At 43.4% G+C, this 25026-nt stretch overlaps 1 protein-coding gene across 1 annotated transcript in view; it reads right to left on the bottom strand.

Annotated features, from left to right (window-relative positions):
• Positions 1–538: 538 nt before the first annotated feature.
• LOC128445802 (dedicator of cytokinesis protein 2) overlaps positions 539–25026 on the bottom strand; it is a 96752-nt gene continuing 72264 nt past the window's right edge. Inside the window, exons 27-51 of the mRNA XM_053428654.1 lie at positions 19277–19372; positions 18765–18859; positions 17188–17266; positions 16979–17079; positions 16628–16686; positions 16370–16518; positions 16002–16087; positions 15392–15548; positions 13736–13776; positions 11374–11464; positions 10365–10475; positions 9287–9376; positions 8247–8351; positions 6711–6852; positions 6234–6315; positions 6048–6132; positions 5211–5297; positions 4882–5058; positions 4042–4125; positions 3824–3961; positions 3279–3406; positions 2467–2674; positions 2246–2351; positions 1482–1630; positions 539–771 (exon numbers count right to left, since the gene is read on the bottom strand). Of these exons, the coding sequence (XP_053284629.1) occupies positions 712–771; positions 1482–1630; positions 2246–2351; positions 2467–2674; positions 3279–3406; positions 3824–3961; positions 4042–4125; positions 4882–5058; positions 5211–5297; positions 6048–6132; positions 6234–6315; positions 6711–6852; positions 8247–8351; positions 9287–9376; positions 10365–10475; positions 11374–11464; positions 13736–13776; positions 15392–15548; positions 16002–16087; positions 16370–16518; positions 16628–16686; positions 16979–17079; positions 17188–17266; positions 18765–18859; positions 19277–19372 (2706 nt within the window). The 3' untranslated portion in view covers positions 539–711. The remainder of the gene's footprint in view (positions 772–1481; positions 1631–2245; positions 2352–2466; positions 2675–3278; positions 3407–3823; positions 3962–4041; positions 4126–4881; positions 5059–5210; positions 5298–6047; positions 6133–6233; positions 6316–6710; positions 6853–8246; positions 8352–9286; positions 9377–10364; positions 10476–11373; positions 11465–13735; positions 13777–15391; positions 15549–16001; positions 16088–16369; positions 16519–16627; positions 16687–16978; positions 17080–17187; positions 17267–18764; positions 18860–19276; positions 19373–25026) is intronic.

Here is a 25026-nt window from a genome sequence, read left to right as displayed (position 1 = left end):
TTTATAGCACACAGACGGTATTCACATCAATGCTGTCAACCTCAAAACAAACAAAATATCTAGAAAAATCATTTTAAATCCATTGCTCTAAACTGTTCTGTGTCATAATGTTTTTTGATTTTGTTCCCAAATAAATAAAACCCAGCAGGGACCCAATCATGCACAGCAAACGTAGGCCACTCGCAGCAGAAACTCTTTGTGAACAACTACTCTGATGTTGCAGAGTTCAGTACAGTCGTCTCCTGAGTTCGTCTCTCTCCATTATGTTTGAATTCATTAGACCCAGAGCTTTTTTGGGCAGCATGTTTCTGTTTAAAAGCCTTCGGGAGGACAAGGTAACCTTAGTGCTTTATCAAATTATTATTTTCCCATTACCGTCAGTCAACAATAATGAAAAACGTATAATAAGAAGCTTAAATCAAACACGTCGGCAGAATGGTTTGTGTTTGCTCGTTCTGGTAGAAGCGGAATTGATTGAAAAAGCTGTGAGGTGGCATTTAGCCTCACTGGGAAGCATTTGAATTACCAGGAACAAAGGTCACTGCGAAACAAAATAGCTTTTATTGATAGGTCAAATCAATTATATTAAGGCAACAGCAACACCGAGACTGAGTCGGTGCATAGCTCTGCTTTTCTGGCTGCAGGTTTATCTCTTTTTAAAACAAATGCAAATGAAGAGAGAGAGAAGTACAAAATGAAAATAATGGATTTCTAGAAATGACTGTCTCGTTTCTTGTTCGGATCACCGTTCTTCCCTTCCTCGGATTTGTTCTGTGAAAGAAACAAACAGAAATTGTTTACTTTTTGTTTGGGGTAGAAATGATAAGAATACGTTAATGGTGCTCATCTGGAAGCTTTTAACAACAATAGATCTACATTTTAACATGGCTTGGGATAATCTAGATAGGCCGATAAGTGTAAAGTTGGTAATACATCTGCAGACCTACGACTTTTAAAAGAATAGGACGACATTTTGCAAAACACATCTATTCTCTTTAGAGTTAGATGAAAAGATTGAAACCACACATGTGTATTTGATAACAGTGGCTCTTCAGTTAAGCTTGACTTAAAGACTGAAAACAAGGGGAAGCAGCTCAACTGGGAAGACGTTCTTACAATTTAATATTTCTATTACATTTAGTTTTTTTATGCTGCACCTTAGTTAACAGCCTCAGGGCCACTAACTGTCTTGTATTTCACTGTGTATTTAGTTTTCTCTATATTTGCATCTATGTGCCTAACTGTTTCCCCTAGTAATTAATAATCCATCCTTCCATCCATCCATAATATATTAAGTGTTCTTCAGTGAGCTGGCAGAGGTGTTTTTACCAAACTAGCCGTTTCTGGTGTTTTGACCCTTTATGCTTTGAGCCAATGAGCTCCTGACTGGAGCATCATATTTACCATTGAGAGGTGATAATAGTTAGTGATTACAACTTGTCAGTGTGATGTCAGTGCATTAGACAGGACTCCTCCTCTACCTTGGATTTGAAGAGGAGGTTGATGACGCCCTTTGAGCGTCTGTCCGCGGTTCGGTCCGAGGTCAAACAGAGCGACATGCTCTTACTGTCCCTCCTGGATCTGGAGCCGTCCACGTCCTCTGGACCTCCCACCACAGCCAAGGACAAACCTGCAGGGACACAGACACACCGAGGATTCAGCGTTGTGTGCCTCACTTGTTACAAACTCCGCCTCCTCCTGCAGTCGTGTGATTTTTTTTTTTGGGACTTGCAGCTGTTCTACCGATGCACTGTGTGTTGTGGCAGCACCGGTGGCCCAGTGTCTGTGTTCAGTGAGGCGACGCAGCTTGTGGTCGGCGTCGCTAATCACAGGCGGTGAGTTAACACCAGAGTCGATGCTGGCTCCGCCGGCCAACGTGGGCAGGACGCCAGTGCAACATCAGTGAATTGTGCTTTAATGCTCTGTTCTGAGTGATGAAATAGGAACTGGATGAAACAGTTCAGAAACTTTCTGATTCACTAATTTGTGTTAGGTCAGGATATTAGTGCCACATTCTCCAGTGTCTCCAATTTATCCCCAACACACACTCAACTAAATTATTCTGTCATGAGCTGGTTTATGTGTTTTTAGAGTAAGTTCGCGAGGACAGGAAAAACTGCAGTTCCTCTCAACTCTAGACTGTATTTGAACTTGTGTGGGTGCTTGTGTTGCAGATTTACAGAAACTTAATTGTAATACACCACAGCAGCAGGTGTGTGTGTGTGTGTGTGTGTGTGTGTGTCACCGGTGATGGCAGGCAGGGATCTGGAGTTGGCGCTGGTCAACCTCACATTTCCTTCGATTGGATCAGACAAGTTGGTGTCACTGCGGAACTCCTGTTTCTTGGACAGCTAGAGGGAGACAGAGAGCACACAGAGCTCAGCAGCAGCACCCCCCACGGACACTCAGCTCTGTGCTCCTTCAACATCCCGTCACGTGACGCCCGTCCTCCACTCCGACTCTCACCCGTTTGGAGTCCAGCGTGTTCGTCCTGTCCCTCTCCTCCGTGATGAAGATCATGCTGCTCCGCTTCTTCTTCTTCTTGCTTTTCCTCAGTTTGACCTCGGCCTCGCCCACCGTCACCACCCCCTCCTCCACTGTGCCCACGCTCATGCTGCCGCTGGAGTGCTGCAGGGTGGAGGACCAGGAGGTCGGGGACTCGGGGGGGAAGTCCCTGAATGGAAAGTAAAGAAATTAAATTGGATTCAATATTTATTTTCAAATCTGTTGCTCTGGGGTAAACGGTTCCATGAAGAATCCATCTTTTTAATTTAAGGTAAGTTGTATGCTCAATAACAATAACAATAATAATAACTTGAATTTATATATTCAAGAGACCGAAGGATGCTTTACATGTGTCACTAGGGACAAAAAGAAAAAAAGAAAAGAAAATAATCCACACAAAACAGGACAGAAATAAACAGCAGTAATAGCAGGTGGAGTTTGAGGAGTTTTGAGCTTATGCCTTTAATTTTGACAATTTGGGGCCATTTTATGACAACAGTGTGTTTGTATGTGTCCTGCAGAGGAGATGTGTCATTCAAGCAGTTAATATTAGGTTCTCTTCACACTCTGGTGTAAGATCTGATGTGATAATGAACAATGCAACACGACAGGACGCGACGCGATAAGACAAGACAATACCAGATACCACACAACACAAGGAAATGAAGAATAGAAATAATACATCTAATGTAAACACCATCTATAGTGTAACAGAGTTGCACATGCAAGTTATCTAAATGTCTGTATCAACACATGAGGTCTGTGGAGGCCACCTGTCTGCGAAGGTCTTGGTCGGAGTGCCACACTCAGATCCCTGCAGGGACGAGATGGAGATGATGGACTGACGGAAGGAGCGCAGCACGGAGCGTGGACGAGTGGACTTCCTCCCGACCATGTCCGGCTGCAAAGTTACACAATATTACACACAGGGGATGGTGCTCTTCAAAGAGAGTGACAGAGGTACGTCATCACAGACTGCACAGAGGGAAAGAAGGTTACTCTTAAAAGGCAGGCGGCAGATCATCACTCCCACTCATCATTAGTTAAATCTCCCCCGAAGGGCTCGGTCAATTAACAAGGTTATGATCATATTTAGCCCCAATCACATCATCCGAGCCTCGTTGTGCTTGTGGAGGAATTAAAAAAGGTACAAATCCCAAGTCAACACTGTGCTCTGAGGCTTTTTCTGTGGGAACTGTGATCTTTGAAATTCACCCGGGTCAGCTCATTTAGAGCTTCACTAGCGCAGCTCTACCACACTCACTCTGTATCGAGAGAAACACCTTTTTAGGCGGTTTTAGTCAAACTGGTTTCTCACCAGTTCTCTCACTCCGTACTCCTTCTCTACTTTCTTCCTCAGCAGCTTGAAACACTCCTCCATGCGCTCGTGGAACGGACGCAGGTCCTCGCTCACTCTCTTCCCGTGGAGGGAGATCCCTCCGCCCAGTAGCGGGATCTATGAATACAAATGAAGTGGCGTCAGCAGGACACACGCAGCGAGAGGAAGAAGAAACTAAATGTGGTGTGTACTTGTACCTGCCACGCGATGAGGTCTTTGAGGCGCAGCAGTTTATCTCTGTCCTCCTGGTGCTGCTCGTTGTACTCCTCGGTAAAGAACGCCTGATCCAGAGGAAACATTAAAAACTCATCTAGGGGTTAACATATGTTTCACCTGCTTGGAAACATGTTAAATCAGTAACCGGCTTTTCCCACGGGACACTGATCTCCTCTTACGTGTGATTTCATAAAATTGAATGGTGTTCGAGGGGCAGCACTCACGATATTTCATGTTGAACATTCATTGCATTTAATGCTATATTTGAGCTGCAGAATTTACACTCCTGTCTGAGTCGGAGCCTCAGGAGGTGAAGCCGATGTTTGATACAGAATGAAAATCGTTTCGTCATGAGAGAATAGTCCGTGCAGTGGAGCTGTCTCTTTGTTGTCGGGGGGGGGGGCTTCATAAACAGTATTTCAATCTTTCATCTCAGTGCCTTAGAAATTAAACAAAATCCAAGCAGTCCTAGTTGAATTAAAATAGAAACCACATAGGGAATAACAAGTCAAAGTTTGAATGAAAAGATGAAATACACTTTGAACTCCACTGATGTTTCACTATTCTAAAAAACATTACAAATAATAATAAAGCAACCACCAATTGGTTATAACACACGTTAAAAAACATTCAATTAAACCAATATAAATGATCAATATTCTAACCTATGACCATTAATCTCTATTTAAACCACATTAAGGCCTTTATTCAATACTGAGCATTGAGCCGTGACTGTTTCCTTTAGGAGTCATGACCTGATCGACTAAAGGCCCTTGTTTTAACTAGATTATAAATTGAGCTGGAGACAGATTGTAGATCACCTTTTCATACTTGGCGAAGCCACCCATGACGGCCGGGTCCACGATGCCGTTGAGCAGCATGGAGAGGGGGTTGATGGGAAGGCTCCAATCAGCCTGATACTGGTTGATCATGGTCAGGATCTTCCTATTGGTGGACTCCATGGTCTCTATGGCGTTCTCCAGTGGCGACAAGGTGGTCTGGGGGAGGGGGAGAGAAAGGTGACAGAGCAGAGGAAAGGAGGAAGGAGTTGATGAAGGGGCAGGGGGGCCAAGTTACACAGGAGGAAACAAATTGCACAGTCAACATACAACTCAAACATGTAACACGTGACATGCCCACAGATACTCACATGCTTCAAGTCAGTAGACTCAAACCAGCGCAGGATCCCTGGCAGCTTGTACACAGTGGTGAAGGTTGTGCGCTCAATCCACATCGACTAAAACCAAAAGATGGAGAGGACGGAGAGAAGTTCTTTAGTCAGACACACAGATGCACACTCGCACACAAAAAAACACACACACACACCAGTTCTGGAAATAACCATGGTCATATAATCACATCAAATACTGTAAAAAAACGTAGAAAGGCTGTAGTAACCCTTGTTCTTATACACAAGAGCCTGCACAGACCTGATAGCCAACAGATTGCTCCTATACTTTGCTGCGACTCATCTCAGTGACTCTCCTTTTATCTTGATCAGGTTTTTCAACAGTTGTTCCTTTTGTGAAATTGGTTGGCTTCATCTAATTATGGATTTTCTCCTTTCTACTGACGTTGTAAAATTGTACCAGTGGTAGCGAACTAGGGTATCGAATTAAGTTTCTTTAATGTTAAGCCGCATTTCAACTGTATTTCCCCCCTGAGACGGACGGGAAGCTTTGCAGGAACATTGGTTTCCACCACAGGGACCAGGGTTTAAATTGAGTTCAGAGGAGAAAATGTTTGTTGTGTTTTTTTTCCATTATAATGTTATAATACTTATATACCTGAATCTAATGTCGCATTCTCCAGTAAAACCTTGTCTTATCATATAATCATCCTGCACTTTGCTGATAAATCCTATTATTTTATAAAACAGGGGTCTCATCTTTACAGCGAGGTTGAAATGCCAAGCTAACAACAGCCTCTTGACTATTTTCACCGTCCCTGTGCTCATGAATGTATCTACTTTCAGAAAAGAACTCACAGCAAACTCATTGTTTGGGTCCCCGGGTCCTTTCCTCACAGGCCTGGAGTAGTGAAACCGCTGCACGTAGTTGGCCTTGTAGAAGCTGAAGAAAACCAAAGGGGTCAATGCTTTTTTCAATTCTATCTAATAATTTCACAGACATTTCGATTTTGACATGGAGATGACGTGATGTGATTGACAGACTTGATGATCTGGTCGGGGACGGGTTTGTTCTTCAGGCGAGGAGGGATCTCGAGGACGGGCTGCACGGTGAAACACTGGATGTCTGGTTCAACATCTGTCAGGAAATCAAACAACCGGACGTGACAGAGAGCATCTCCATATCCCAGCATCTGGGTGAACAGTCAGACAGCTGAGGGACACTGGGAAATAAAGTAAACCCAAATTGAGTTTAGATCCAGACTAAATCTGTTAGATATAATAGATCTAATACACATCTGATGACTGAGCAAGTTGTATTGTTCCTGGGTGAAAGGCCCCCTGGTATTTTCTTCTGAGTCGATCTCCTCATCCAGTTAATCCCAAAGCCGCTGCATGTGAATATAAATAAAACATTCTCTCTTGCATTTTCTACGCGAGCATGGCTTCACAGGGTTTACCTTCTCCTCTTTCTATGTGCATCACAATGTACATCTGTGTGTTGTGCAGCCTCAAGGATACACTGGAGCGGCGAGTTCCTGACGTCGTCTCCCGGCATGGTGGTGGTGTTGAGGCGCACGGCGCTGGGAAACTGGCTCATTAGCTTGTTCTGGAACTCTTCTCTGCGCTCATACTCCTTCCCCCGGTGGATAAACACCTTGTTCTGGAGGCATGTGGGACATTTGTTGGTGGCAAGAATGATAACACATCCCTGCAGGGTCAGGCACTTGTGTACATCTCTTCTTAATGCTTTGGGATCTGCTGTCACCGATGACGCCTTTAAAAAGCAGCTGGAAGTTTCATTCATTCAAACCTGTATTTTTCTAATCCCCTTCTATGTTGTTTTGAAAATATGTGCTCCTGTTTTATTTTCTGGTTCCCTTATTAATGCTTCATAAAAGTGCAATGATAAATAAGCTTTACTAACTTACTAATGGCCATATTAACCCCAGTTTATCCTCTGATCTCTAAGTGAATATTCTCTTTATTATCTGGGCTGTGTTCAATGGGATTGTCAATCTCTAGCAGGCAGAGACTACATACGTGGGGCCTGTGTTCATCTGCTCACTTTCTCTGTGCCCCCTAACTGACCCATTGACTGGGTCACACCCCCGACCACAGCAGATTAACCACATCTACTGAACAGAGGGAGAATATTTAAATTCCTCCACAGATCCACAATGTTTCCCATACGGTACCCAATGCCCCGTTCTGTTAACTATCTGCTGACGTGTTTAGAAACTTGTCCACTGCTGCAGATTTTAACAGTTTAGCTCCAGTCGCTGCTGATAATGAAAAAGCATTGGAAATATAAGTCTTGCATGAAAAAGCCTCCTAAAGTAGACTAGCAGCAAAATACAGTTTAAGTTTAAAGTAAGATTTAAAGAACGTTTTTTGTTTGCTTGTTACATCTGATTTTATTAAACAACTTAGTGGAAGGGTGGGGTGTGAGGCCAAGAGAGAACCAGTTCACTCATGGAGCAGATTTCAGAAATTGGGCAGATCAGGAATTTCTTTACACTTTCTTTGACTTGGCAAATCGGACCATTGCCCTTGAGGGAGGCACTCTCTAGCTACATCAAATGTTTAATACAGTGTGTGAACAGCTGCTGTAGGTGTAGCTAGTTTGACCTGCTTTATATTTACAGCTTTAGATACAGTGACAGAGGATAAATCTGAGAAGTGGTGAGACGATTGACGGGAGAGGTAAAACGTCAGAAGCAAAAAGGTTTGGAAAGTGCAAGAATTTTGCAATTTTGTGTTTTATTTTAAAAGCTGGTAATATTATCTACGTGTGAAATCTCCATATACAGAGTAACTTTACAATCAGAAGCTGTAAAATATACGTAGAGGAGTACAGAGTAAAATATTTCCGTATAAATTTCTTAGAGTGGATGTATAAAGCCGCATATAATGGGAAAACCCAAATACATGTACGTCAACATTTTAATAATTGAGTAAATTAAGTTAGTAGCTTTCCACCGCTGGTCACTCCTGTGTGTGTTGTGTGAATCAGTGTGTCTCTACTCTATGAAAAGTGAGACGATGCACACTAACCCTGAGGAATGGAGGGTAGCCCTGCCCATAGTACCCCACTGCGAAGTAGTCCTGGTTCGGCCTCAGGATCTTCATGATGTTCTCGTAGAACTTGGCTTGTTTCTCCTGCAGAGGGCGACCAAGGGAAGGAGAGAGACAGAGGTTCAGATGAGCACAGTGTGCAGCCGCAGCAGCTTCATCAGCTTGTGCCAATGACCAAGATACACTCAGCAGAAAGTCAGGCCTTTTTGAAGGTGATAGATGGAGAAGAAAAAAGAAAGAGCACAGCATCCAAGGGTAATGTCTGTCATTTATATAACCACGTAAATTCAGCATTAACTGGTGGAGCCACTGCTGCAGCTACATAAAGAGAGAGAGATTTTTCCATTGATGGGAGCGGTGGTCTCTGTGCGGGGGGGGGGGGGGGGGTGAAGTGAAGGGGACACAGAAGAGACACAGCTACTGCGCCACAAGTGTAGACTTTTAGGTTTGGAAGGAATCACTTCATATATGGTGCGGAAGAAGGGAAACAAAAGAAAGAGAAGTGGGACAGAGTGAGGAGGGTCGGGGGGGATGGGGGGGGGGGGGGTCTCACGTTACTGATTGTTGACGATGTAGAATCAGAGCTTTGGAGGAGAGGAAGCTCACATTGGAATTATTCCCGAAAAAGAGGAAGTACCCCCTCAAGTAAGTTTGAATTTGTAAACATGGATGAATGGTTGTGCTGAATCACTGATAAGGCTTGAGAGTTAAGATCACATACTGGGAGTGGAAAGTTGTTATTGGGAACAATATGTTCTGAGGTTCAGACAACGCGTGCGACTGTGCAGCACACAAGCTGCAGGACAACTTGCATACATTTATTTTTACTGTGACCGAAGCAACACTATTTAACAGATGTACAAACAGTGTTCACAGACAGAATTTAGCAAGAGTTCAGCAGTCGCTTATTCTCTGCTTGAATAAACTGCTGCATGAAGAAACAGAAAAAGTTGAGGAATAACAGTGAGATCTTGATTGTTGTGAAGTAGACATGAAGGTTGGAGAGAGTCGTGCATTACCAGTCTCTTGCTGAGCAAATCGTAGTCAAAGATCTCATTCTCGTACTGTTCCGCCAGCTCCTTGCACAGAGTGATGGCCTCTTCCCACATCTACACACACACACACAGATACACACAGGAGGAGAAGAAACAGAAGTGTCCTTCGTTACACCATCTGCTAATACTTCGACAGCAGCTGTCGCGCATGGTGGGAATTCATCTTGTGAGAATCTCTCTTTCCAGGCCTCTGGGGAGGAGGTGGAGAACGTCTCTGCCGCCGCTTCAGAGAACGTGAGACACGGATGGAGAATACAAAGCGATTGTGACACAAACACACAACATAGACACAATGATGGTGTGTCTTATCCCAGATCTAATCTAATCTAATCTAATATATGATATTATAGAGCAATATTTTCAAAAATAAAAGGGAGCAGGGAATACTGAGTGTAAGAGCTGTCAGATATGTTGAATGAGCAGCTGAAAATGATATTCATGAAGGAATTCTTTTTCCAGATTGAAAAATTACTCTATTTTAATTACCTCAAACATGGATCTTATGTTTTCACCCCTGTGCTACTGGTTCAGGGAAGAACCCCCTTTGAATTCTGGGTGTAAATTTTGATCAGGAGGTGGCTCCAGGATTTTATGTATCACTTTCTTACAGGGGTATTGCAGTATTTTACATGTTTAATTGTTGAATAACAATTTTAGCCATTTTTGGTGGAAGAAACTACTTTCAACAGACATTTTGTGGAGCGTCGCTGTTGCGCCCTCGGGTAACATTGTAGCCGCTGCAGCTGTGACGTAGCCGCCGGACGAGGTAATAAATAAATAAAATGTAATAAACCTTCCAACATTTACAAATCTGTTACCAGAATACATCTTTAACATTGCAAGATCAGATATCTCTTTTTACATTTTCACAGACTTCATCTGATCTTGCTAAAAAAAAATATTTTACTGAAATTCAGTGCAGCTTGGTTGAAATCAAGGGGACCATCCGGCCCGGGTGGAGGTATCCCCCTGGACACATCTTTTCAAATCATCACATAAGAGAAAAGAGACGGAGGATCCAGTAATCTAAAGGGATGCTGACCTTGCCCTTGTCAAAGTAGTCGATGATGGTGTCGTAGAGAGTTTCTTTGAGCTGCCGCTGGGTGTCGGAGCTGCTGAACTCAAACTGGGGGCTGCACATGTCATCCGACCACTTCAACGGCGACAGGACAGAAGAGAGAGAGGTGTGGGAGGGAGGACAAGGGCAAAAAGTGAGATAGAGTGCAGTACTTATATATATCTTTTTATCGCTGAACCGGAAAGAAGATGCAATCTGTCGTTCCATAGATCATCATGTTGAAACAAGAGGAGAACTCTCATCGTTGTAATAAATCAACATTAGCCCTAAACAGAATCGCCCGTACACAACCAGTAACACAAAGATCATTTATTATATAAATGAGACAATAATTCATCTTCTATTATGTAAATTAAAAAACTAAACACGAAACTACATAAGGGATTCCAAAGCCGTCCTCTCTGCTCCGAATGGTGAGGGAGAGGATTAGATCTGTGTGTTCCAGCCCGCTCCTTCTATTAGAGGGAACTGGACATGACACGACCGACACCGAGGATGAATGGACATTAGAAAAAACATTATACAATTCACTTGCTTTGATGTAATGATACTAGACAGAGAGAAGGAGAGAGACAACCAGAGATGACCCCCTCTTTTCCCCGTGTCCCTCTCTGTGAGCCTCTAAGTGTCCCATAAAAGACATGAAACGAGAGAGGGGTCACACAAACACTCAGACACATGCAAAAGAAGACACACGCACACAAACCTGAGCACACACACAATCTCACGGCATCAATCACCATAGTGATCGAGTAGCAGTGGCCGATGCCACGCCATAAAATAACCTCGGAGCTTCATCATTTGGACATAAACGACGTAGAGACCATTTATCAGCTAATAAAAAGAAAAAAACTCTTCGTAGCCGAGAGAGAAATGGTTAGGAGGAGCAAGACACGGGATCAAGCATTAACCAAGGAAATATCCCTATGTGTGTGTGTGTGTGTGTGTGTGTGTGTGTGTGTGTGCATCCCACCTTGAGCAGGCGAGAGTGGAGCAGCAGTGTGTATGCTGCCTCTGTGTAGTTCTCCCCCTCCAGGTGAAGGTCTCTCAATTTGTAAAGGTACCTGAGGACAGACACACAAACAGAGCTTGCGTCAATTTCATATGCAATGTATGCACGGCTCCACTAGATGCCGCTGTCGTGCAACGTGAGGACGTGTATGTTGAGAGCGTGTATTAGTCCCGTGTGTGTCACTGTCTCACTCACTCACAAGCACCTTAATATGCCCTCTAACATGTCCACAACATGGAAAGGCCATTAAAGAGCACACACAGACACACAAGCACAATTGAACTCATGTCTCTTGAATGGTGTGACAGAGGTTTGCAGCCCAACAGCGTTTAGAAGCTTAACGAGAGACAAACGGGAACATTAGATTTCAGATCAGCCAAATGACTTGCTTCTGTTTTTAATTTCGATCTTTATGTGCGTCTGTTTCCGTCTGTCTGGAGGAAACATGTTGCCACCTGGCCAGAGGCTCAACTTCATAGCGAAGCCATTAACATTTAATGTTTTCTTTTTTACTGAATTATTCCCTGTATTCTTGGGTAGTGTTGATGCACTGTCACGTCATTCACGTATTGTTTCTACCTGAATGCTCCCACTGTCTTTAATTCACCTCCTCTAATCTCCTCCTTCTGTAGCTCTCTCCTCTCAAACCTTTACCCAACACTTGTCTGGCTGCAGATCCTGTTTTATCTGTTAGTTAGGACAATTGTGTTGCTTTTGCTTTTCCAAGTGAATTATGAGAACAATGTTCCGAACTGAACCGCACTACATTTTCATTATAGGAGGGTTATGGGTCCATAGTGTGTTGACGCGATTACTGCAACAATACTCGACACATAAAAAAAGGAATAAATGTGAAGTGTGTTGTTGATGCACACTGTTTTCATACAATATAACAAAAAGAGCCCAGATCACAGCTGGTAGATGTGAAAGAATTGGCAGTTGCAGGTGAATCAGCTCCGCAGCGTTTTCACAAGACAAAAAATGATATATTAAATGTTAATAATATATTTAATTTACATGTTACATTTGAAGTGTCATTCTAAGGTTCTGAAGTCATGTTCTTGGTACGTCAAGTCACAATCATCCATCACCCACACAGCTTTTTAATATGAAGTGTAGAGTTCTTAGAGTCAATTTAGCGAGTTAAGTATCTTGCCTAAGGACACTTTGGACTGGGAACTAAACCAACGTCCTTCTGCTTAGTGGACAACCCTTCCTATCTCCTGATCCACAGCCGCTCAATATGGATGGTGTGATTAATATGCAGTAGCAACAGGGACACAGCACTTGTTTTGTTTTCACTGTGTCTACCACTGCCTGTTTTCAAAGAATATTTTTGCTGAATTGGAGATACGGGTATGAATCACCATGAGCAGAGCAAGTTCAGTGCATCAGTTTTCAGCAATGACAGTTTACGTTATGTAATAATGAGTTCTGAAAAGACGACTCTGAGGTTCTTCTATCTGAAAGTTGAGTGCTATTGTGGAGAAAGAAGGAAATTCTGAATGACTGTGCAGAGAAAATGATGTTTTCTCCATCATAATCCGGTTTATTTATAAGAGGAGGTAACTCTCAGGATGAGGAGATATGGAGGAGTCACATTAGCATCAAGTGTTACGTAGCATAGACAATACACAGCCGGGTCCCCATTGTAGATGTGAGCAATTAAGATGTAAATGTAATATCCTATAATTCACACACTGGACCTTAACTTAATTGGATTTGGGTATTGTTGCATGGCCGGTGGTCATTTAGTTAGATCTTAGTGTAAGTGTTAATATACAATCCTAAATTATGTGCAGTGATTAAACGTGTATTTGTGTTAAACCATGTTTGATTGCTCACATTAACTAAGACCCGAATGTTTCCATATTCTCTGCAGGACAGACGGAGGCAGCTGACCAGCCACGGAGCCGAGCTTCCATTCACACACTCCGATCACTAATTACAGCCATAATCCGTTACCAGCAATGCACTGAAGGACCTGACGGGATCTGTTGCCCTCCCTGCCCCTCTCTCCCTCTCTATCCCTCTCTTTTTCTCTCCTCCCATCCTCCTGTCTCTTCACCGCTCCCTTCCTCACCCACATCATGTCTCTCTTCCTCCCTGCTCTCTCTCCAGTCAGACTAAGAGCTGATCCCGTGGATTTTGACATTAATTCAGTGGGACTCATATAATCCCTTGTCAGATTATGGAGCCAAACACATGTGCACGCCCTCAGACACACACACACACACACACACACACACACACACACACACACACGTGTGTGCACATGCAAATGCATGCAAGCACAATGCAAAATGTATACAAAGTCAAATACCTGATGTACATCCCTTCACGATTGATGTCTTTGTAAAAGTTCTGCAAAATAAAAAAGAGGAGTTGGGTTAGTGTTAATTAATTTGGGTGTGTGTCTCTGTGTGTGTGTGTGTAAGAGTCTTATATGGTATAGTGGTTGTACTGTTGTGTGTGTGTGTGTGTGTGTGTGTTATTGTATACCCCTGACAGCCTGTTTTTTTTAATGTGTGTGCGAGGACAATTTACATAGCCCGAACTCCCAGTTTAATGAAGTTTAATGACATCTACAGAGAACAGTAGAATGGAACTAACTGATGTTGCTCACCTCCCATCACGAGCATGAGGCAACAGATGCAATAACACAAACACAATCGCAAACACAAGCTGTGTTTCAGCGAAGGCAATATTGTGAATATATTTATATCAGCATACTTCAATTTTTAGGGTTAGGGTTGTTGGCACTGATGCATTTTAACTTAAAAGGTCAACTTTCTGCTGAAGGCTATGAAGAGCAGATGATTTCATCATAGCAGTCGCCTACGTTGCATCTTTAGAATATACAACAACACAATATACAGTAGAACTACACTATCATCACACCTCACAAAAGGCAGCTGTTCAGAAATAAGTGTCACTGGAAGGACGGCAGTGGTTCTGGTAACGCTGTGGGTGTGTGTTTCAATGTGTTTCTCCAGTGTACCGGCTGAAAAGGCATCAAATACAAATGTGAGTTAGTGTGTGTGTGTGTGTGTGTGAGTGTGTTCTCCCCAAGTGAAACTGTGAAAATCCGCAGAGGGGAGTTTTCTGAGTCGGCCAAACAACGGAAAGAGAATAGCTAATGGGCAGCCACGACACAAACACCTCGGCTGTGTGTCAGCATAATACATGAAGAGATCGGCACACACTCACATCCACTTAATCTGATCCTGGTTCTGAACGTTAGTGTCTCAGAAAGAGGAACTATAAGATTATATCTGACGTGGAGACAATCGCACGGTGGGAAGACGGGGATCCATTTCTAAACCTGAGAATACCGTGGGGGGGGGATCTGATTAGGTGATCACAGGAGAGAGAGGACGTGGAACAGACAGGAGCTGATGCAACCGCTTGCAAAGAGTCGAAGAGCAAACACAGACGGATCTTTTGCTTTGGATCGATCAGCAAAGAAATGAAATGTGGGAAAAGGGAATATAAAGATCTCGGCATTGAAGACAAGCTCATATTTTAAATCTGTGGTGCGTATGGATGAGATTATTGATGAGATCTGTTCGGGAAAAAAACTCTCTACTAGCTGAAGCTGAGTTAAATCTTTCAGAAAATAATGAGTTTATCGATGTGTGTGTGCGTGTGAGATGAGCAGCTCCTTGCCGCGCTGTTCCAATCTACATCAGCGAAAAGGTGCATGAATTACATGATTACAAGGTTGTTCAATAAATGTAATCTGTGGTGCAAGTCTCTACGTGACAGATTGTCAGCATGAAGGAGATTTTCAAAGATTCTCCGAGCATCACAGAAATATAGAGAAAACAAGAGATTCTGATATTCCTGGATGAGGTAAAACTAGGATTCCTTCTGTGCCCTGTGCTCACTGGGACATCTTTGTCGTGGAGGAGGAGCTTGTGAAGCTGATCGTCCCCACAGGTATTTAAAAGACGGTGGGGGGGGGGGGGGGACCTACCAGCAGATTGACGGTGCAGCTCATGCGGTTGTTGCGGCTGTCATCGCTCATCACCGTGCGGTAGTCGAGGAGACGGATCAGGAGTCCCTTCACCAGGGAGACAAAGTGCTCCACCTCCGGCCTCAGGGTGAGTTGCTCGGCAGCGCAGTCCAGGAGGCTGAGGGGACAAACGTCCACGGGTCAATCAGCAGAGACCAATGAGAACAGTTTGCCTTCGTGTTCGGTGAACGGCTGAGATGCCAGTGACTTGTTTTAAAAAGTTAACTCAACATTTATGTACCAAGTGACATCATGTGTTTCAATCACTATTACTTCTTTGTACTTGTTTATATTATTTTCTAGTATAATTACCTTTGCTAAGGGGGTTATGTGTACTGAACATCAGGCCCATATAGGGAACTGATATCAAGGGTTTGAAATTTGATTGAATTCAACGGTACGATTGGTCAGTTGTATCTGAAAACACTTTTTAAACTTATTCCTTGAAATCCTGTTCACGTCCTGACACCCATCAAATAATGAAGCCTGTGTACGTGTAGCAGTGGGCTGAGGTTTCTCCTCTAATGAGTGCTACTCTATGAGTGAAGTCATATTTAATACTCAAGCCTACATGGTCTCCAGCAGTTGCATGTATCGCTCGTCGCCTCCTCCGCCCTCCACCTCATGGTCCAGCTTCAGAATAATCTCATTCTCAAACTGTCGGAGAAACAGAGAGAGGGAGAGAAGGAAACAGGGGGCGACAAAATGGAGAGAACAAAGCAAATGAGAGGAGGAGGGAGAACAAAAATCTATTATGCAAGCGTAATTAAGGCGTCCCTTTTACTTTGCTGTGATGCTTCACGTCACAGGAAATCGATGGAGGAGCACGAGTGCAGACTTTGTGTTTGCATAAGTGATTTTTCAGTGTTTCCGCTGATGTCTCTGTGTGTTTTAGTAGGATGTGTCCCTGAATGCTTGTGTGTTTGTGTGTGTTAACACCTTGTGGAAGTTTCCAGAGTGTGTGTGTTCACAGGTGATCATGTCGAAGAAAATGGGAATGGTGGCTCTTCTCAGCTCCTCCTCTGGGATCAGGGTCATCTCCAGGATGGGACCCACCATGCCGGGGATGAAACAGATCTTATGGCTCCCTGAACGAAACAAGCCACACACACACACAAACACACAGAGGTACAGTGTGTATTAATATGAAGGTAAACACCCAGAACGAGAACGGACTGGAAGCCTAGATTTCCTCACCTAGTTTGTACCAGATGTCACGGATAGCAAAACCAATGAGTCTCCTCATGTCTCCATATCTGAAATAAACAGAGCAAATACACAGAGACGCGAGACAGGAAATCAGCCTCTTACTTTCCAACAAGTGGATCAATACCTCCAGACCTAAACAGCCCAGTGGGGAAGATAACACTGTGCTAATGCGGCTCCAACATAAACTAAATTGAAGGTCTACATGCGGGCACCACGTGGTGTTAATAGGCAGCAGGGGGTGTAAACACAGACAAAAATAGATCACAAATCAGGGAGTGTTTCATCAGAGCCGCCAGGGCAGGCTCTGCTAAATAAAGATATTACACGGCCTCTTCTCACTTGGCAAGTATCTTGTTCCTTTTGGTCGGCGAGAAATGCTGAAGCTGCAGAGACTCCTGGGTAATAAACGCCACCGCTAAGTGGAAGTAGTTATTCCATAACTAGACGGCGAGGAGGTAGAGGAAGACAAAAGAGATTTGATATTTAAAAAAAGAGAGCAGCAGTAAAGATACAGCTTTTGGTGTAAACACACAAACAGACACACTGACCTGGACTTCAAAGTCGTCGTTATTGAGGAACTTGTGGTTCATGGTGTCGGCGTAGGTGTTGATGGCTCTCAGGAACACCCTGAAGAAACACACACACTAGTTGATGGAGCTTTGGATAAATAAGATACTGCACCTGCACTGAGTCATATGACTGTTCTCTAGTGAAACACATTAAAGCTGGTTTTAATATCAAATTCATTAGCACATTTTTATAGAGAGAATCTACTTTCATGAGTGGAACATACGGCACCCATGGTTTTAAACCGTCTCAGATAATGCTCACATGAACTCAACACCCAACCTCCCTTCATGACATTTAATTTGAAAAGGCCAACACCCTCTAATCCATAGTGGGCCGGCCCAGTGACCCCTCGTGAGTTGGAAGTCTTCGCTCATCTTCTAATCTTTGCTGAGACTAAACTGCTAAACCATCACATCGTCCACCCTCCAGAGATGTCCCCCATCCTCGTCCTCCATGTCCTCACACACGGCTGCTTCAGCTTCTGCTCTCTTATGATAGAAGTGTCATTTTAAGTTGAAGGCTTCTCGCCTCCGGGGTTTCCTCGACGGCCTGGACCACGCCCACCTGTGACAGCGGTTCATACGGCTCACGACCCCCTGTGCTCCTCAGACACGGCTGCTTCATCCTGGGCTGTCTCAGCAAGGGACAACAGTGATCTCTGGTGTCAGGAGACTCGGGAGCAGCCTCTACCTTATACGACATTTGTGTCAGAAAAAGTGTCTGTGATGCTACTGAAGTTGTCGATCATAACCTATGTCATGTGTACAGTGTTAGGTCTGTGGTTGTGTTTTTTCGAATTTCCAGTGTTGAGTCACTTCAGTCAAATCTTAGGGGAGGAGATGCATTTTGAAGTTTGTTATCAAAGAATTAAAAAAAGGAGAATCGGTCCCAAATCACAGAGCAACATATTTGTTGTTTTAATGCTCCAGTTTTATCCTCGACATCCGCTCTATTATATGCTTCAGGTAACAGTGCAATGATGCTTCAGATTCAAACTCCTCAGTCACGATGACAGGTCCTAACAGCACCTTAACGCTCTGTGGCCAGGTGCAGCAGTGAGTTGTGACTATATGCATTTCTGCAGTTAAGCAGCAAACCTGCTCCAACACCGTCCATCTGTCATCGTTATCCAGTGCCAGCCGCCACGCGCTCCTTTCAAGTGGAACTTTCTCTCTCTATCTACACATCTTCACTTCTCTAATCCCAGTCTGCAGACTCCTTATCTACCTGTCGCTTCTTCATCCTCACTCTCACTTTTACCTCTTTGCCTTCTCTCTTCCCATGACACAACTCCAGCCTCCTGTCTAGCTCCACATCATTACACACACACACACACACACACACTTGTCACATCAGCTGTTTTTATCATTGCAGCCTTGATCCCAGCTTTACTATCTCTGACTTTTGCCTGTGTGGGTTTGTGTGGATGCACAAGTCACTGCAGACGTAAACAGCTCTTCAAAAAAAGACACGGAGGCAGCTGTGGTCTTTACTGGTGACAGACGCAGAACTGAGACGATTGGGTTGATGGTTCAAATCCGGGGCAGTGTGGTACCTGTTCTGCACCATGATCATTGCCATCCAGTCAGAGGGATAGACATGTTTTCCAATCAGGTCCTTGAAGAGCAGGAAGGATTCCATCAGGAAGTCCTGCAACGAAATGGACAAGAGAGTAATAATGTTTGAATAAGTAGACGTTAGTGCAATATGGTTTTTAACTTGATAATTGGCAGAAGGATGTGGTATTGGTCAGGAAAGAACACATTCAAATTGGGTGCAGATTTATATCAGGAAACAGATCAAGGAATTTTTTTTCCACTTTCTTTAACATGGCGTTTTTTTTCTTTTTTTTCTCGAAGATTTTCTCAGTGAACAATTCACAGATCTCGATGGGGACTGATACGCATGAGTTCCAATTAATACTCTGGGTCTAGTGAATTTGAATCTGGTTTCATAGGAGGACTGTTGGGCCTCGGGGAGGTAGTTTTAGTTTTAGTTATAAAAATGTGTTTTTTGTGTCTAGCCAGCAAAGTAAATTTAAAAGAAAGTCGACCAGTGTTTACTTACCACGAGATCAGTGGAACTGAACGTTTCTATGTATGTGGCATAATGACGATCGTCCATCTGACTGAGGATCGCTGTCATGCAGGCGACCACCCTGGACTGAAGTGTGGAAGAAAGGGAGACACAAAAAGAAATGCATCATTACTTTGAGCAGCTCCTCTTACACTGAGTGCTATACATCTAAAGTCTCATATATAATTCATTATTAGGCTTATTTATTTTTGGACAATGTCCAAAGCCTCCTAAAGAGAATTTCAAAGAGAGCCTCACACCAGTTCTGTGAGTGCAGAGGAGACGTGTGATATGGAAAGAGGACAGTGTTAATGACCACTGGGCAGCAGGGTGTCTGGGCTTGTGCTTTGCTTGACGTCACGTCCCATTTGTCTCATTCCACTTCTACAATAATGTTTTGTGATCCCTCCCTCTGCTCTGTCACATTGCTGCAATGAAGTCAATCCAATCATCCATTAACTATATTGTTTATCCTCTGAGCGTCTTGGTGGGGCTGGAGATAAACCCACCTGACATTTATTCAGAGAGACAGAAAATGTTCAGGTGTTTCCGCTTAGGAGCTTTCAAACAAAAGGCTTTCGGCTGAAATCAACGTCTCGAGTTCGTGTCAGAAAAACACGACGGAGAGATGAAAAATGAGGAGGCTGCTAATCGAAGATGGAAGATGAACCGCACCTGATGTGGTGACAGCCTTTATCTGATCAAAATGGGCAGAATGAGTGTGTTGCTGCTTGTGTACGCACTGTCCACACACAAACACACACATGCAGCAGCCACTCAAAGACAGGAAAAAGTAGAAATATTAACTCCAACTCCAAATCTTTCAACTTTTTCCATCACCCTCTTTATCCCCCATGTCAGTAACAGGATTAAGAACACACACACACACACACACACAAACTCTGCAGAACTACTCTGCAGTTCAGTACTGGTTTTATATCCTCTATGTGTGTTTGTGTGTGTGTGTGTGTGCGAGGGTATGTGTGTGTTGAAGTGCAGGTCATGTGTCATACTGCCCTACTTCGGACTAACTAGTCTCCTCTGAGGACTTATGCTCTCAATCTTCTTTCACACCATCGAAAAACTGAAAAACCTCAAAGGGCCAAATCTGCTGCTGGTGTCTTCTCACGTGGATGTGTTTCATCAACACATCACGTCTTCATGTAACAACATGCAAAGACGCACAGACGTCTTGTTCGACTTGTCTGCACCAGTAAAGGAACTGGTTTGTGTTTATTTGACAGGCAAAGGGAGAGAGTTCAGGGCATGTTGAGCTGAAGGGCTTATGCAACAGTGAGGAGATTACTGACTAAACAGGACACAGATGCCAGAGAGGTCTGGGATTTCTCTCCCTCCTCCTCCCTCCTCCACTTCCCTCTATTTGCCTGTCTATTCTATCAATCTGGCCACTCGCATTAATAATGCATGAAGAGCTTTAAATTCACTCTTTCATCAAAATGACAGGAAATGCATGACATGAAATAAATCTATTTTAACCTTTGCCAAGATCCCACAGAGGCTACGATGTTTATTAGACCCCAGAGAACGCAAATGCCCAATTAAACACACCACACACTGAGTATTTATATTGCTATGTATAATCAGTGCTGGGAGTAGAACAATAAAAAAGGAGGGTGGCCTGAGGATGGCGCTGGAGAGAACATCACAGGGTCATGCAAATCAAAAGGGGGAAGTCTGTTAAAGCCTCCGGTAGCATTTTGAATACAGATAACAGCTCCAGAGATGCTGCCATTACACCAACAGCATCCAACTGAACACCATCACTGACAATGAAATGTAGAGAAATCTGCTGGATCACATCTGGCAATGCACCCCTCCTACAGATTAAATTAGCCCATGCAAATGTGGGGGCCTTGCAGCAGGAAAACACATTTATGCTTTTGTCCGACCTCCACACTCTGGATGTGAAAGATCTGTGCAGCCATTAAACCCAGCTGTTATGACCCAGCAGCTAAAGCATGATTTGATATCCATTATTTCTTCGTTTGTAACCAGATTAAACGCATACAGAACATTTGATGTGAACATGAAATTGTAGAATTTCATCCTAGGCACTCATGGCATGTTCAAATCAGCTAGTGAGAAATCATTGGCACAGCACAGACAAACAGTGGGTTTTAAGGGTCTCTGCTGCTCAAGAGGCAAATGACAGGATTCATTCGCATTACTGTCATTCAGCGGAAGCTTGAGGATTTTGCCAATCTGTGACATTGTGGAGATTTGCAGGTAAAAAAAAAGGGGGCCTAGCTGTCTATAAAAACTGGATTAAAATTTGGTTGAAAACTGTTATTTAAGATTTGTTTCTGTTATTTCAATCACGTTACTTTTAAAGGCTCTACAGGAGCTCTTGGCAAAAGCAGTTAAAACGTAAAATCCTCTCAGGGTTATTGCATGGATTTTAAGAGGCCAGATCTGCGGTGCCACTGCAGCTATGTCCCGCTGGATTCACCCACGAGGAAATGCAGGGAGCTTTTTAAGTGATTGAAGCAGAGCAGTTCCAAGTTTTCTAACATTTGACCACCTCTAGAGTCGTATAGCTGTATTGATCTGTTTATTCGTATAACTCCAGCATCGTTTTTAATGATACATTTATAGCTAGTACAGTTACAATTCATCACCTCCTGCCCTCGATAGGCAACAATTTATTTTCAAATAAAGGAACCTTAGGAAAACGTGCTATAATGTACAGTTTGACTGTTTTCTACCATCAACTTTCACCAATTTATCCAAGTAATCTCAACCTTCAACCTGTCTCTTAGATCCCATGACACCTAGTCTACTTACTCAAGTTTTAACCTATAACACTCCTTTTTTTGATTACCCTGTCTTTATTGACAAGCTATGAACCTCAGGCCTTCAAAGTAGCACGTTTTAAACACTCTTCTTGAAAAGCCTATTGAGTTTCATCCAACTACCCGTCCAACCTTCTCTTTCCCTGGAGGAGGGACTTCCCTAAGATCCTTGAGAAAGCAGTCGCCCATACCAGATGTGTGACTGTGATGTCTTGTAAGATGTTCATACTGTTGTATATGCCAATATTTATTCCTCCATATGCAAAGGTTTGTCAAAAGCTCCACAGGGTTCTGTACTTAGCCGACTTCTATCAACCTTACACATGCAGCCTTTAGTCAATAATATTACGAAACTCCCATTGTTACCCAATCATCTCTTCAATGAAGCCAAATGAAACTAATCAGTTGTGTGGACTTCCCAGCATGGCTTAAGGACACAAAGACAGTAATGACCAGCAATCATCCGTTGAAGAAACACTGAAGTTATTGTACTCGGCCCCAAACACCACAGAGACATCTCCAGGTAATCATTTACAAGAAAATGTCCTATTACTGCCACATAAGGGACTGCCTGTTTTCACATTGGTTCTATTGTAAAAATGAGGCAAACGTTGTACGAGAAAAATGTAGAAGAGTCCATTTGTTATTCTTAGCTGAAAATTCACAATTCCTTATTATCAGGCTGCAAGTAGGGGCAGAAAATCTCAAAACAGAAATCTGGATGTAATTTTTATTAATTAAAACCTCCACACCTGTAAAACCCTAAGAGTCAGGCACCATTGTATCTTAAAGAGTTGATATAACCCCACTACAACCAAGCGCTCACAGAATGCAGGTTCACTTGTGGTTCCTATAAAGTCTCCAAAATATAAACCGAGGCTTTGGTGGCCTTCAGCTATCAGTTAGGTGCAGGAGGCAAATACCTCCCTGTTTCATAGAATAGCCTTAACAATTTATTTTTTGATAAAGTTTGTAGTTATGGCTGGCTCAAGCTTGCCTTGAAGTATTCCTGTAGTTGTGCTGCTTTAGGCATAGACTCCCGGGGGCCTTCCCACAATGCACCTAGCTCCACTCTTCTCCTCCCCCTCCTCATCTGTATGCGCTCATATCCCATTAACGCACGTTACCAACTTGGCTTCATCTCTCTCCCGTGGTTATTTTTGCTTTCGTGTCTCTCTGTCGCTTTTGTCCTCTCGCTCTCTGCAGGTCTGTCTTCCCCTGGAGCTGCAGAGTTATTAGTCCTATTAATATTAAAGTACATCTCTATGTGACACCCGCAATGTGAACCTGCATCTCTCTCTCTCCCCCTCTCTCACTCCCTCCCAACCGTACTGGTGGAGGCAGATGGCCACCCACCAACCAAAGGCCGACTCTGCTCAAGGTCCTTGCCTCTTAAAAGGACATTTTTCTGTGCCACTGTCGCCAAGTGCTGACTCATGGTGGGATTGTTGGGTCTCTGCAAATAATAACACAGAGTAGATTCTAGACCTGCTCTGAATGGAAAGTGCCGTTCATTGTGCATACATTTCCCTTCTGAAATTAGCATGAGAATGATTTCCTCTCTCAAAATAGACTCACTCTACATTTTTTTTAAATTCCTAATTTAAAAAAAGTGCTCAGGTTTTTTAATCTATTAAATGAAGCTAAATATTTCTTGCACGTTAGTTACAGCTGTCACTCAATGAACTAGGTGCACATGGATACTTGTTGTGTCCACTCTTCCATCCATCTCTTTGAATTGCAGATTTCTATATTGTGTTTGAATATTTCATTTTTTAAAGACTCGCTACAAAAAAGGACCAAATACACACATTTAAATTCCAAGCTAAAGAAAAACAAATAACAAGCAGCCACTCAAATAACTCCAGGTCGACTGATGCCTTTAACAGCACTTCATTAAGGTCCATATACTGCGTGTGCTTTCCTCACCACCGTTCTTCATCTCTTCTCATCTTCCCTGCTCTGTCATTTCTTTTATGGCGTCCCACCAGGTGGAAAGTTATTACGGCGCTCTCAGCTGTGATTTTTCACAATTCTTTTTTTTTTTTAACGTCATAGTTTAAAATAGTACATCCAGAAAACAGTTTTACTGAAAGCCTGCAGCACTGCTCAAAGTACCATCACAGACACACGCTGTCATTTCTGACCCCCCTCCCCTTTACGCCTTTTTCTTCTACAACACCTGGGGGCTGAGATCGGAAGTAATGGGGGGATGAAAGAGGGAGAGAGAGATGGAGTGTGCGGCGGTGAGGTGGTTGGAGTGTTTGTACGAGGCAGAGAAATTGCTTGAGTGTCTGTCCGTATGCATGTTTGCATTCCAGTGTGTGTGTGAACATCCTTGTTCATTGTTCAGAAAACAGATCGATGTGTCTCTCAGACTCGTTCCCAGTCAAGTTCAAAGAGACACATTCAGTTACTACAAACAAGGACGAGAAAGCCAAAGGGAGGAAGAGAGGTCCAGTGGAAAGAAATCACAGAAATTAAATAGGAAACTTCTCAGCTAACGCACTTTATTAGTACTACACTATTTGTCCTCCTCCCTTTCCTGGACTATCATGCTCCTTTTCCCATCCTCCAGTAAAATAATTTACCTTTCTATGCATGTTTTCGAGCATATATTCATTACTTTTGAAGGCTCCATGTGTTGCACTGCAGCGTGGCTGCTTATGTAACATGTACAAACACATTCACACCTTCACACACAGACGCACACCCTTTTGATGCTCTCACACATGGTCAATTGAAAAACAGCGCAAGGTGAGTCAACCACTTTGCAGAGAGCATGTTATTGCATGCATTATTTCAGATGGTGGGAGGGATATTCACTCGGATGCTGCATCGAGGGACCTCACACACACACACACACACACACACACACACACACACACACACACACACACACACACACACACACACACACACACACAC

Source organism: Pleuronectes platessa, chromosome 8 (assembly GCF_947347685.1).
Source record: "Pleuronectes platessa chromosome 8, fPlePla1.1, whole genome shotgun sequence".
In the NCBI taxonomy this organism is placed as follows: domain Eukaryota; kingdom Metazoa; phylum Chordata; class Actinopteri; order Pleuronectiformes; family Pleuronectidae; genus Pleuronectes; species Pleuronectes platessa.
Note: the sequence above shows the minus strand (reverse complement) of the source record. Positions and strands in the feature narration are given on the sequence as shown.